A 12,468-nucleotide genomic window follows, 5' to 3' on the forward strand; every position below is an offset into this window, starting at 1 on the left:
GCGGCACAGTTCAATTTAGAGCCCGAACCCGACCCGAACTCAAAATCTTTTTTTTTTTTCCCTCAACGAATAGCCAATTAAAAAAAATTTATTTCACGATTGCATGCAACGGTCAGTAAACAAATACATATAAAGAAACAGAATCATTAAGGCTCGGCCAGTTCACAAGCCAAAAGAAAAAACACTTTATGAACATCAGGTGCCTCAGTCACATAAATTCTGCCGAGTTTTTGAATGGTTGTATACGACAAGACAATAATTCATCATGCAAATTATGGTCATTTTCGTCAGTTAAGGCTCGTTAGCATTCGGCCTGCTTTAAATCAGACACAGAGATGCAGTGCGGTAAGATCATCGCATTTATTTGAATGAATTAATTATATCATTTATTTGAATTAGAGAGAGAGAGGGATGAAAGTTGCGTGTGTGAACCTGCGTCTGCGCACATCTCTATACAAGCAATGAGGCTTAGTTACTTCAAAAACAGCGATTTTTACCCCCTCATTGCAGAAAAATATAAAGTTGCGAGTCAGTAGCCTGTCGAAGCTATTTTACTAATAAAAGTTTCCGTGCTGTGTTGTCGTGTGCTATAATGTGTGTGCATGCGTCTATGAAAGCAGCGTAGCCTAGGCTACTGCATATAGTTTTAGTTTAGCTATAAACCCGAGCCTGACCCGAACCCGAAGCTATTCATTAAACATTAACCCGAACCCGAACCCGAACCCGACCTGAGCCCGACGGGTCCCGAAATACTTTCGGGTAGCAGACCTCTAGTTCTGAGTGGAACCTGTACTGTTAAACCGCTGTATGGTCTTGGCCACCGTGCTGTAGCTCAGTTTCAGGGTCTTGGCAATCTTCTTATAGCCTACGCCATCTTTATGTAGAGCAACAATTTTTTTTTTCAGATCCTCAGAGAGTTCTTTGCCATGAGGTGCCATGTTGAACTTCCAGTGACCAGTATGAGAGAGTGAGAGCGATAACACCACATTTAACACACCTGCTCCCAATTCACACCTGAGACCTTGTAACACTAATGAGTCACATGACACCGGGGAGAGAAAATTGCTAATTGGGCCCAATTTGGACATTTTCACTTAGGGGTGTACTCACTTTTGTGGGCAGCGGTTTAGACATTAATGGCTGTGTGTAGAGTTATTTTGAGGGGACAGCAAATTTACACTGTTATACAAGCTGTACACTCACTACTTTACATTGTAGCAAAGTGTCATTTCTTCAGTGATGTCACATGAAAATATATAATAAAATATTTACAAAAACTGTGAGGGGTGTACTCACTTCTGTGAGATACTGTATATGTATTCATGGGTTATGCAGGTTCTAGTCAGGCCTGCATCTTGTCCCAGTTACATTCCCCCTTTTTTGTATTTAAATATATTGGTTCAGGAGCATGCAAACAAGTTTTGCAATAACAAATACAGTGTTGCCAAACAAGATACAGTACATGATTCATGTCTTTCTATACAGGGCACTGACTTGAGCAATGCAGATTATGATGGCCGCACTCCCCTTCACATCGCTGCGTGTGAGGGCCATCTGAAAGTGGTGGAATATCTGCTGGGTAAAGGGGCCACCGTCTATGCCAGGGATCGCTTTGGTGATGCACCTCTTCGCAATGCTGTTCGCTTCAGGTAAGGCTGATTTAAGTGTCCAAATACTTTTTGGGACCACAAGAAGTGATTGGCATAATTTCAAGGTTTTGCCTTTTAGTTTATAAGGGAAGTCTTTAAGACAAACTAGACCAGTGGTTTTAACACTGATGGGTTGTGACCCAAAAAGTCTGTTTTGACAGGGGTTTAGACAGCAGGGAAAAAAACAATGCTAAATGCAACTCACCATATAATCATTTATAGTTAGGATAGCATTTACTTACCCTCCATTCCAAACAATATGACTTCCTTTTTTCTGTGAAACACGAAAGGTGAATTCTAAGGTGAAGTCAGTCAAACAAAGTTTCTATGTCTGTAGGCATAAGGATATTGTGAGGCTACTGAGGAAGACTGGAGCTCACTTTTCCCGGGAAGAAATGGAGGATGCTGGAACGGAGTTGTGCAGGTTAATAAACCATTTCTTCTCAAAGCTTTTATAAACTAGCCGGCACTAAAATTTGATAAATAGCACAGATGTTTTTATTATGATATATTATTACCTTTTTTTATATAAGTTAAAATTGACGAACAGTTCTGTGCATTGAACACATGCCGGAACTGGTTGTCTTCAGTTTATAAACTTCCTGTAGCGATGATTGGGTTGATGGTTGCCAGTTTAGAGCTTCTACTGTGTGTTTTACAGTCTTGCGGCGAGTGGCGACTTGGAAGGTTTGGAGATATGGCAGTTAGCTGGGGTTGATATGACCATGTGTAGTTATGATGGACAGACGCCCATTGAAGTGGTGAGTTAATAAAGATTTGTATGGAATAAAGAATTAATGCCATATATAGCAGTATGAATGGACCTGCAAGACATTTTGTTGTAGTGTTGCATTGGCTAAACATTTTGTGTTGTCATCTTCAGGCAAGTGCCATTGGATGTGAGGAGGTTGTTGAGTTTTTAAAGCAGGCTACTTCATACCAAACTCAGGTAAGGAACATAAAGTTATTAACTAGCATATGTATATATACTGTGTATATGTATATATATATATATATATATATATATATATATATATATATATATATATATATATATATATATATATATATAAAATACATTTAAATAAACACACAGTTATAAGGATGTTATCTTTTACTTGATGTTTAGACCACCATTTCAAAACCATTTGATACTTCCATTTGAGTTTTTTTTTATAATTTTACATTTTTGAAATCAGTGGTTTATTTTAAATGGTCCTGTGGTGTGACGTGAGTTTTTGGAAGTGCATGTATTCCATTAAAGCTGCATGCATAAGGAATATGCTGTTTGAAATATTAGTTTGTTTATATAGCATGTGCATTACTAAAGCAAGTTATGGACGTCAACACCCCAAATTAATTTTGTCAACTGAAATATACTGTATATGCCTACCTTTTCACAGACTGATAAATATTACGTTTTTATCAGATAAATAGGTAGTGTTTATCAGGTAGAATGATAAATATGAAGTATTCTGAACATAAACTTTTAAGATGTTACAGAATAACTAAGCTTTATTTTTTTTAATAATTGATCTGTTTACTGACACTATTCACTTTTCAGCATCAGACAGATGAGAGTAATGAGGTAAAAACTGTTTGTCATTTTACTCAGAGTAAAATGAAAATACATCTGTCATTTCATTTCATGTGAAAAAAATCTCTCCACACACACACACACACAGTATATCCTGTTTAAAAAATGTGCATGCTTCAGAGTGATGTTGAAGTGCATGTCTCAATGGAAGGGTTGTGAGTTGATCTCTCATGGAAAAACAATACAGGTTCTGGCATACAGTAATTTATAGCTTGAAAGGCATCTTTCATTAACTTGAGATACTCAGTGAGTAAATGGCCCTGTATTGTAAGTAAAACATCCATCGCTGTGATGAAGACTTGTAAGGGAATTTGCTCATGAAGTGTTCAGTCTTTGTGGCATGATTGGTGTGTAAGTGAAGTTACCAAAAATCAACAGCCGTTAACAAAAAATCCCTCGTCTTTTTCTTGCAGCCAGTATTTGAGGAGGATGAGGAGGAGGTAAATTGTGTGTTGAGCTGTATAGCATTGAGCACACTTGATGTTTAACTGTTCAGGTTCAGTCGTAGTTTACACTGAGCTGTGCTGTGCTGTGATTGGACAACGTTTGACCCTTTTTTTGTGCTTTTTTTTGCATTGTGCATATAATAACATACTGTGACTTCAATCTGCATTTTCATCGAACATTGCATAACAGTTCTTCTTTTTTGCATTTGAAGTGTGCTTACATTACATTGTTCTCTGTATGTCTCTGTGATTGGACAACGTTTGACCCTTTTTTTGTGCTTTTTTTTGCATTGTGCATATAATAACATACTGTGACTTCAATCTGCATTTTGCGCATCGAACATTGCATAACAGTTCTTCTTTTTTGCATTTGAAGTGTGCTTACATTACATTGTTCTCTGTATGTCTGTTCTCTAGAATGGCGAGTGTATTGAGTTCACCGCTTGTCCAAGATCCTGAGGAGGCCGTCTTGCTTGCTGTCACTTCTTGCCATTATCGTTCATCCAGTTTTTAGCAGACCTAATGAAGATTTTCCTTACTTGGACACACATCCTCTTAAAACATAAAGAGCACAAGCCATACCTTTTAAGCCCGTCCCTCTAATACAGTAAGCAATCAGTTATGAATGTATCGTGATGATGAACAATCATAAAACAAGCATACATACTATTTATGTACAAGCACATTATTCAGACTATATTACAGTACAGGGTACTGTAACTGCTGATATCAAACAATATGATGCGCCTTCATTTGAATAAGATATATTTATTGTTTAGCTTTAGAATGAATTGAGATATTTGGAGCTGTCAGGACTAATGGCTGTTATGTGTTCATCCGGTGTTCTTCATGTGTTCAATTTTTATTTTATTTCACCTCAGAAAAGGTTTCAATCAAATTGTTCTATTGTTCCATTTTTAATTGTTATAGCAATAAGAATACAAAAGCATGTTTATGCAAATGAACATGCAAATGAACACATACCTGTACTGTCTTTTTGTAGTGTCATTGTGACATTAAAAGGCAATAAATGTTTTGTTGCAAAAAATGTAAAAAAAAAATGATCTTGTGCAAAGAGAAAATGACAAGTGTTCAAAAATACATACATATCACATCATAACATACTGAGCAAAGTAAAGTTATGAAGTGAGTCAATTAAGATATGTACAGTGGGTACGGAAAGTATTCAGACCCCCTTAAATTTTTCACTCTTTGTTATATTGCAGCCATTTGCTAAAATCATTTAAGTTAATTTTTTTTGGTAATGCAAGTTGCACAATTCAACCTTGTTGGTTAAATAAACACAGTCAGAAATTATTAGAGGTGTTTCTCCTCTGTTTCAGAACATATTTACTAAATTGAACTATTTCAAATAAATACTGTTTTTTTTTTACCCTTCTAATCATCACAGAAATATGGGATTTTTTTTTTTATATATATACTGTATATATATATTTTTCCACAATAGTATTAAGCAGCACAACCATTTTCAATATTGATAAGAATAAGAAATGTTACTTTATCACTCAATCAGCATAAGGGTGATTTCTGAAGGATCACGGGACACATGAAGACTGGAGATGCTTTTCAGATTTGCAATTACAGGAATAAATTACATTTCAAAATGTATTAAAATAGAAACGGTTATTTTAAATTGTAAAAATATTTCTCAATGTTTCTGTTTTTACTTTATATTATTATATTATAATATATTATTATTTAGCATTTAAGTAGTATAAATGAACATGAATAGGAACAGGAATGAATTACCAATGAACAACAGTATTTTTATAAATTGATATTAATAGATTATTAATTTATGTAAAAATGTTACCAAATGCGTTATCTAATAATTGTAACATGTTACCGTTATATTAATGTTATATATAGGATTAGAGTTTTGAAGAATTGCCACAGATGACTGCCTAAAGTCCTGATTGAGTGATTAATAATCAAAGGTGAATTCTTTTGTGAATGACATGTCAAGCAACTCACTGTCAAGCAAAAACAGCATCCATTTGCTGTCACTCTCTCTCTCCCTCCGTTTCATTCATACCCATAGCAACATTGTTTGGTAAATGATACATTGCCATTTATGAACATTGTATGTTTTAGTATGGCAACCTTTCATTTAAATGATCACAAACATATGTTTGGGCCATCTGAGGGGAGGCTGCTTTGAGCATTTGAGCCTCTTGCATGTGTGTGTGTTGGGCTGCTTTCGCCCCTGCTGTTCTATTGATCTACTGAACAAGGCCCAGGCTGCACCCTCCTCCGTGTCTCTATTCACTGGGAGGATGTCATGAGGGTTGGGTGGGATTTCTTTTTAAAAATGCAGAGATTAAAGCAATCTTTTCAGCAAGCTTTAAGCAGCCTCTATTAGTTCATCTGTTCACCTAACAAGGGTGGACCAATGTAACGGCACTTTGGGGCCACGTGAATATTTATGCTCCGTTTTTAATTAGGATATGGAGGTCGTGCAAATCTGGCCACTATCTGTGCTTAAACGGGAAAAAAATCCCCCAGCGCACCCCTTGCATCGTCACAACATTTGCTCATCCCATCTCGCGCTCTCTAAAGAGTGTAATCGCCTGCACTTTGCCTTTCACTTGAGGAGACGTCCCGCTGCTCAGCCTCAGGCAGACGGCCTCTAAAATGGACTAAAATCCCCCTGCTTCACTTTTTTTGAGAAAACCTAAAGCCCATCCATCTTTCATTGTTTATAATCAAAATGTCCATTTGAAAAGAGCTGATTTTTAAAAACTGGTTTAACTTAACTAAATGAGAGGTACTGCTTGAGTTTTGAAGCTTTCATAAATGTTTGTTGCCTGCAAATTGCAATAGAACCATATAACAATAGAAACCTGACAGATCATGTACATGTAGATTCTGGTTTGTTCATATGAAATGCCTCTCTAGAAAGTGCTTGTGGAAATATAAGCGCAATTCAGCAGATGCTTTTGTGATTTTTATGATTTTTTGAATATGTATCTGTTCTTTTAGATTTAGAAAAATAAACATTTTAACACAACAGATTTAAGTTTTTAAATACTATTTAAATGTTTTATATTAAGGCAAGATACTACAGAAACCAAAACTATAGTTTTTTTTTTCATGCACTGGTAAATTTTGAGATTTTGGACTATTTTGCTTCCATAACTTGTCTTCTTTCAGACTAGCAGAAAGAAAACATCACAAATGCACATGCAATTGTTTATTATACTTAATCTCGCAATCTTTGCATGTGTATAATCAAAGATTCCCTCAAGATTTCAAGTAGAAGTACACACACACACACATACACACACACACAGAGGTTTGTTTTTGTGAAAAGTGGGGACATCCCATAGGCGTAATGGTTTTTATACTGTACAGACCGTATATTTCTATTGCCCTACACCAACCCTACCCCTAAACCTACCCCTTACAGGAAACTTTGTGCTATTTCAGATTTTCAATACACTCCATTCTGTGTGATTTATAAGCGTTTTGAAAAGTGGGGACATGGGGTAATGTCCTGAAAGGTCACCTTCTCCTTGTAATACCTCTGTCATTATACAAATTTATGTCCTCATTTGTCACAAAAACACACACACACACACACACACACACACACATATTACTTGAGAATTAGTGCAAGTACAGTGATATGTATTTATATTTATTATTTTACCCTATTCACCTGTAGTGTCTTGCCTTAAAATAATAATATTAAATTAATTCAATATTACATATAAAGAAACAATTGACCAAATTACTAAGTTGTGTAATTACCTAATCGTAGGGAACATTTACATTTTTTTGTAAACAATTCATTAAAGAGGCCAGCAAAACAAACCACAAGTCAATGCTTAGGAATTCAATTATTAATCATTATCAATATGAGTACACTGTATTAGGGTCTCAAATATTTACTTGAATATTTTTACTATAATATTTTAAACGATATGGTAGACTTCATTTATAGTAGGTACAGTTAATGTTTTTTTTTATATATACTGTAAGTAATTATAACTTTTTAAACAGCAGCCATCAACAGTGTTTTAATTTCTTTTTGCCTAAAAAAGAAAATACAATCATCTTTGAGAAGAGGACTGACCTCTTGAGGGCGTTGTTGATCGCAGGACATGTTTGTCATCATCTCGGTGAGAGCCTTCTGTTCACAGAAATTTTGTTTTTGTGGCCATTGTAAGTGCAGTATGTCCCTGATACAATCAAATATTTGTCATATTTGTTTATTGCAAAATGCATAGAATATAACATTTTACCCAACACTGTGCTGTACAAATCAAAACTACGTACATTTATTTACACAAAACTGCTGAACTACAATCTGACTCTGGCTTTCATTTTTAACTGTTTAATTTGTCAAGTCTGTTGTTCAGAGTGACGTAAACACAGACAGAACAAACACGTAACAACATCACTCGTCAAACAAGTCAGTACACGTTCAGTCGGCCCATAAAAGGTGTTCCAGTGAAGGGTGACACAACTGAAATGATTAGAACCTGAGGAAAAACACTGTGCTGAGGAAGCACAATAAAGGACATGTACAATTATTGAAACATTGTTTGAATTGAGAATAGGACAAGAAAATAGGCCTCTGTTTTTCCACAGGGTTGCCTCTGTTTTTATCACAATCTGTACAGAGGCAATCGTGTCACCAAAGTGGATTCTTGAAAGCTTTAAAGCATTCGCCTCACCAAACCTGTCGCCATTTATGCTGAATGCTGAAGTTATGCCAATGCTGAAGTTGAAACTGACAGTAATTCCAGGATTTCTTCCATCATTTACAGTATGCACTGTTGCCACCAGAAATCTGTCTAAGTTGCTAATGCTTGAAAAAATATGTGTTTATTATTCATCCTGTAGTGTGAAGCAATATATATTTGCAAAAATACAAATATTCCATAGAGCCTCTCAGTATACTGTATACATTGGACAAACTGCCCCTTTCTTCACCGAACAGAAATAGCTTTGGCAAATCATAATTATGACATAGAAAGTCATAATCATGTAATTAAAAAGTCACAATTATGAAAGTCAAAATTATGAGATAGGAAGTCATAATTATGAGCGAAAATGTCAACATGTCTTAAAGTTCATTTTTGGCATAATTATGATTTTTCTAATAGTTTTGATTTAGTACAGAATCTCATAATTTAGATTTATGTGGAAATGGGCTTATACTATGATAACTCTACATGAATTAGTGTGGCATGGGACATTACAGGACACTGTCCCCATTGTTTGTGATTTAATGTGAAGTCCCTGATGTAAATGTATTTAATTTAGTCTTTATTTTCTGGTGTGAAAATGAGCATTTCTTATTCTTTAGTTAACTGGGACGCTGTGTGGCGACCCAGCACAACTGACAAATTCACACAAATGAACCATGCACCACACTGTGGGTCTCCTGCGACGCTTCCCAGGAATTACTGCTGATATGGCAGTGTTATAATGCCACACATTTATGTCAAATATCTTTAATCTTAAGTGACAACACATTTGCAGTAAGCTGAAATCTGCTACATGTCTTAAGAATTTAATTCACATGCAGGCGTTGCGCTTTTTGAGCACTTCACAAATTAACTGTAGTGGATTATTTGGTCAGGTGTTGTTATTTGGTCTGTATTTAATGAGACAGAGTTATGGAGCATGTCTAATTCTTTACAAAAAAGCTAGGAGTTGGCATTAGGGTTTATGCCACCTCTATTAAGCTCAGCATGGGGGAAGGAGCAGGTATTTACTACCTCAATCTGGCTCTTTTGCCATGCGGTGCCTCGTATTTTTTTTAATGACCTCGGTTTTTATGGCAGATCCTTCACATAAGCTTCTGTTTTTTTTTGATGCCTCTTCACGTTCATTTATTGACTTAACCCTAGTATTCAGAATCTGATTAAACTGCAGTGGAAATATGGAGAAATCAGTGGACATTTTATTGGTATTATATACATTTTTTGTTGTTGCAATAGTCTAAAATAACATTTTTTTTTAGATGTTTACCTGTTGCCTGTGTAACAACGTGTCGTAAATAACCTCATTTTTTATGTCTGTTGGTGCTGACCAAAGTTTCACTAATCATTCACAGCTGTCTATTATGTTATGTTATGCAATTTCTGGAGTTTGGTGAACTATTATTGGCTTAGTAACTTGTCGCCTAGCTATTAATTAGATATATCCTCGATTTGATTTGAAACCACAGTGTCTGTGCCTACAAAGTCTCTGAAATGTCCTTGAGCATGCTGATGTTTGGTAACGGCTCCAGATGTGCTGTAGCACATGGGGTCCACTAGGGCTTTAATTTAATCTTCAGCATCGTTAATTCTTTTCTCTGTGGGACTATTGGGCCACACACACCCTCAAGTATAACAATGTGGCGACGTGATGGGCTGGTCATCCCAATGGGACACTTCACAAGAAAGTGTAAAATGAAAACATTAAAAAGCTTGTGGTGTCTGTTAATAAAAGGATCCTACAAAGCCAAGCTGTGTTTCTCCACAAATCAGCATGAAATCAATCATAATAGACCCTACACTCTTAAAAATAAAGGTGCTTCAAAAGGTTCTAGCGTGAGAGGAAGCCCCGGCTTACCGTGCGCTGAGGCCGGGCTAGAGTGAGAAGAGGTGGTGGGGTCAAGAACGGCGCGCCCGGCGGATCCGACGAATGAGCGGCAACCACATGTGACGACCCCGGGCTGATTTTAAGCTTTTTTTCGTAATTATGATGTCAGGGCAATTATACCACACTGACCTTTTTTGTACTTAAAATATCAACATTTATTTTAATTTAGAAATTAAATATACTTGCCATAAAACAGCACATATTATTTTGATAATATAATGTTTGTTAGCATGACTGTAATTTTTATAAATTTATATATTTATGACAATCATAGATAAAAAAAAGAAGTAGATTTGAAAAGAAGCTTTACCACTGGACTACACCAGTTGCTTTGGATGAAATTCCCACCCTACATTTTTCTTGTTCATTATTGTGTTTCATTATGTTAAATTATGAATGTAAATGGCTTATAAATGCTGGTTCATGTTGACTTTGTTTCAAATAATGTTGCATTAATAAGATGTTTAAATGAGATGTATTCTCCCATCAAGTCAAGGCCTTCTTAAAGGCTCCCATGGAGGCTCCCTTTAACAACCACACTGACCTGCTGGATGAGATCCGTGTTGAGGCTTTAGAAGCCCAACGGAGAATGACAAACACTTGGGTGTTTGCGGTGACATACAAAAACACCACAACATGCCTATGCAATGACTGCACTGTGTAAGTCTTTGTTAAAGATGCTTCAAAGCAAAATGATTCTTCAAATTTCCTGACAACACAAACTGTCAGTTAGGTCGGACCATCTGCCATTCAGCCACTTCCTCCAAACAAATATCCAAATACCAGACGAGTTTTAAGACCAATTCTGACAATTATTTTAAAGGACACATCACACATTCCTTAAAGGGGTCATAGGATGTTGCTAAAAAGAACATTATTTGGTGTATTTGGTGTAATGAAATGTGTTTATGCGGTTTAAGGTTCAAAAAACACATTATTTTCCACATACTGTACATTATTGTTTCACCTCTATGCCCCGCCTTTCTGAAACGCATCGATTTTTACAAAGCTCATCGGTCTGAAAAGCGAGGTGTGCTCTGATTGGCCAGCTATCCAGTGCATTGTGATTGGCCGAATACCTCAAGCGTGTGACGGAAATGTTACGTCCCTTACCATATTGTGATGCCTGTGGCAACACATGACGACCCCAGGCTGGACTCCTCTTCGTCCACGGTGAAAGCCAATCCGGCGATCCACAGTGCAAAGTTGTTGTATTTCCTCTGCACCTAGCACGGATCAGCTCCAGGCATGACAAAGGAGATATCGTCCTCTTTTGGAAGACCAAACAAAGTAGTTTCGTTTTCACAACAAATCCCACAGCGCCTTCACGACATGGCGGCGGCAACAACAATACTACAGCGAGAATAAAAGTTACGCCTTCTTTCTTTGCGTGAACATTTGGGCGGCGTTATGCAAATCTTCCCCCATCGTGACGTAGACATGTGGGGGCATGTTAGAACGAGCCGTTTTAGGTAGGTGTGGCTGACTCTTAACTTTTATAAAGAATATCTCTTTGGATTTGAGACTTTAGTCTTTGCAACTTTACAGATCTTCTTTATGCACCAAGAGCTTGTAACACTCCAAAGAGAAAGGACAATTTGAAATCGCATCATATGACCCCTTTAAAGCAACAATCTAAACTTGGCTTCTGGAAAAGCTGAATTCTGAGCAGGCATTACTCCAGTCTTCAGTGTCACATGACCCTTGTATTTTTTCCATACTATGGAAGTCAGTGGAGACCAACAACTGCTTGGTTACCAACATTCTTCAAAATATCTTCTTTTGTGTTTAGCAGAAGAAAAAAATTCATACAACCCAATTCATTTTTGGGTGAGATAACTTTGTTTTGTATTGTACTAAATACTATATCAGATATATTCTTTATATGGCGCTGACTTGAGCATTACAGATTATGATGGCCGCATTCGAGGGTCATCTGAAAGGGGTGGAGTATCTGTTGAGTAAAGGGGCCACCGTCTATGCCAGGGATTGCTTTGGTGATACACCACTTTACAATGTCTCAAAAAGAGGCCGGATGGTCTAGCGTGGTACCATATGCATTAGAATTAAATGTATATATGTAACTGAATGCTTTGCTGTAACTGCCTATTTTGTTGTTGTTTTCGGCTAGCTAGTGCGTGGGTGTGGAGCT

At 36.6% G+C, this 12,468-nt stretch overlaps 1 protein-coding gene across 1 annotated transcript in view; it reads left to right on the top strand.

Moving 5' to 3' along the window:
• The window catches only part of LOC107559880 (60 kDa lysophospholipase-like), a 22,762-nt gene extending 17,896 nt beyond the window's left edge, over window positions 1-4,866 (top strand). The window contains exons 11-17 of the mRNA XM_016243899.1: window positions 1,486-1,649; window positions 1,987-2,073; window positions 2,311-2,410; window positions 2,533-2,598; window positions 3,214-3,237; window positions 3,660-3,686; window positions 4,110-4,866. Of these exons, the coding sequence (XP_016099385.1) occupies window positions 1,486-1,649; window positions 1,987-2,073; window positions 2,311-2,410; window positions 2,533-2,598; window positions 3,214-3,237; window positions 3,660-3,686; window positions 4,110-4,151 (510 nt within the window). The 3' untranslated portion in view covers window positions 4,152-4,866. The remainder of the gene's footprint in view (window positions 1-1,485; window positions 1,650-1,986; window positions 2,074-2,310; window positions 2,411-2,532; window positions 2,599-3,213; window positions 3,238-3,659; window positions 3,687-4,109) is intronic.
• Window positions 4,867-12,468: the final 7,602 nt, after the last annotated feature.

Source organism: Sinocyclocheilus grahami, unplaced genomic scaffold, assembly GCF_001515645.1.
Source record: "Sinocyclocheilus grahami isolate Dianchi unplaced genomic scaffold, SAMN03320097.WGS_v1.1 scaffold704.1, whole genome shotgun sequence".
In the NCBI taxonomy this organism is placed as follows: domain Eukaryota; kingdom Metazoa; phylum Chordata; class Actinopteri; order Cypriniformes; family Cyprinidae; genus Sinocyclocheilus; species Sinocyclocheilus grahami.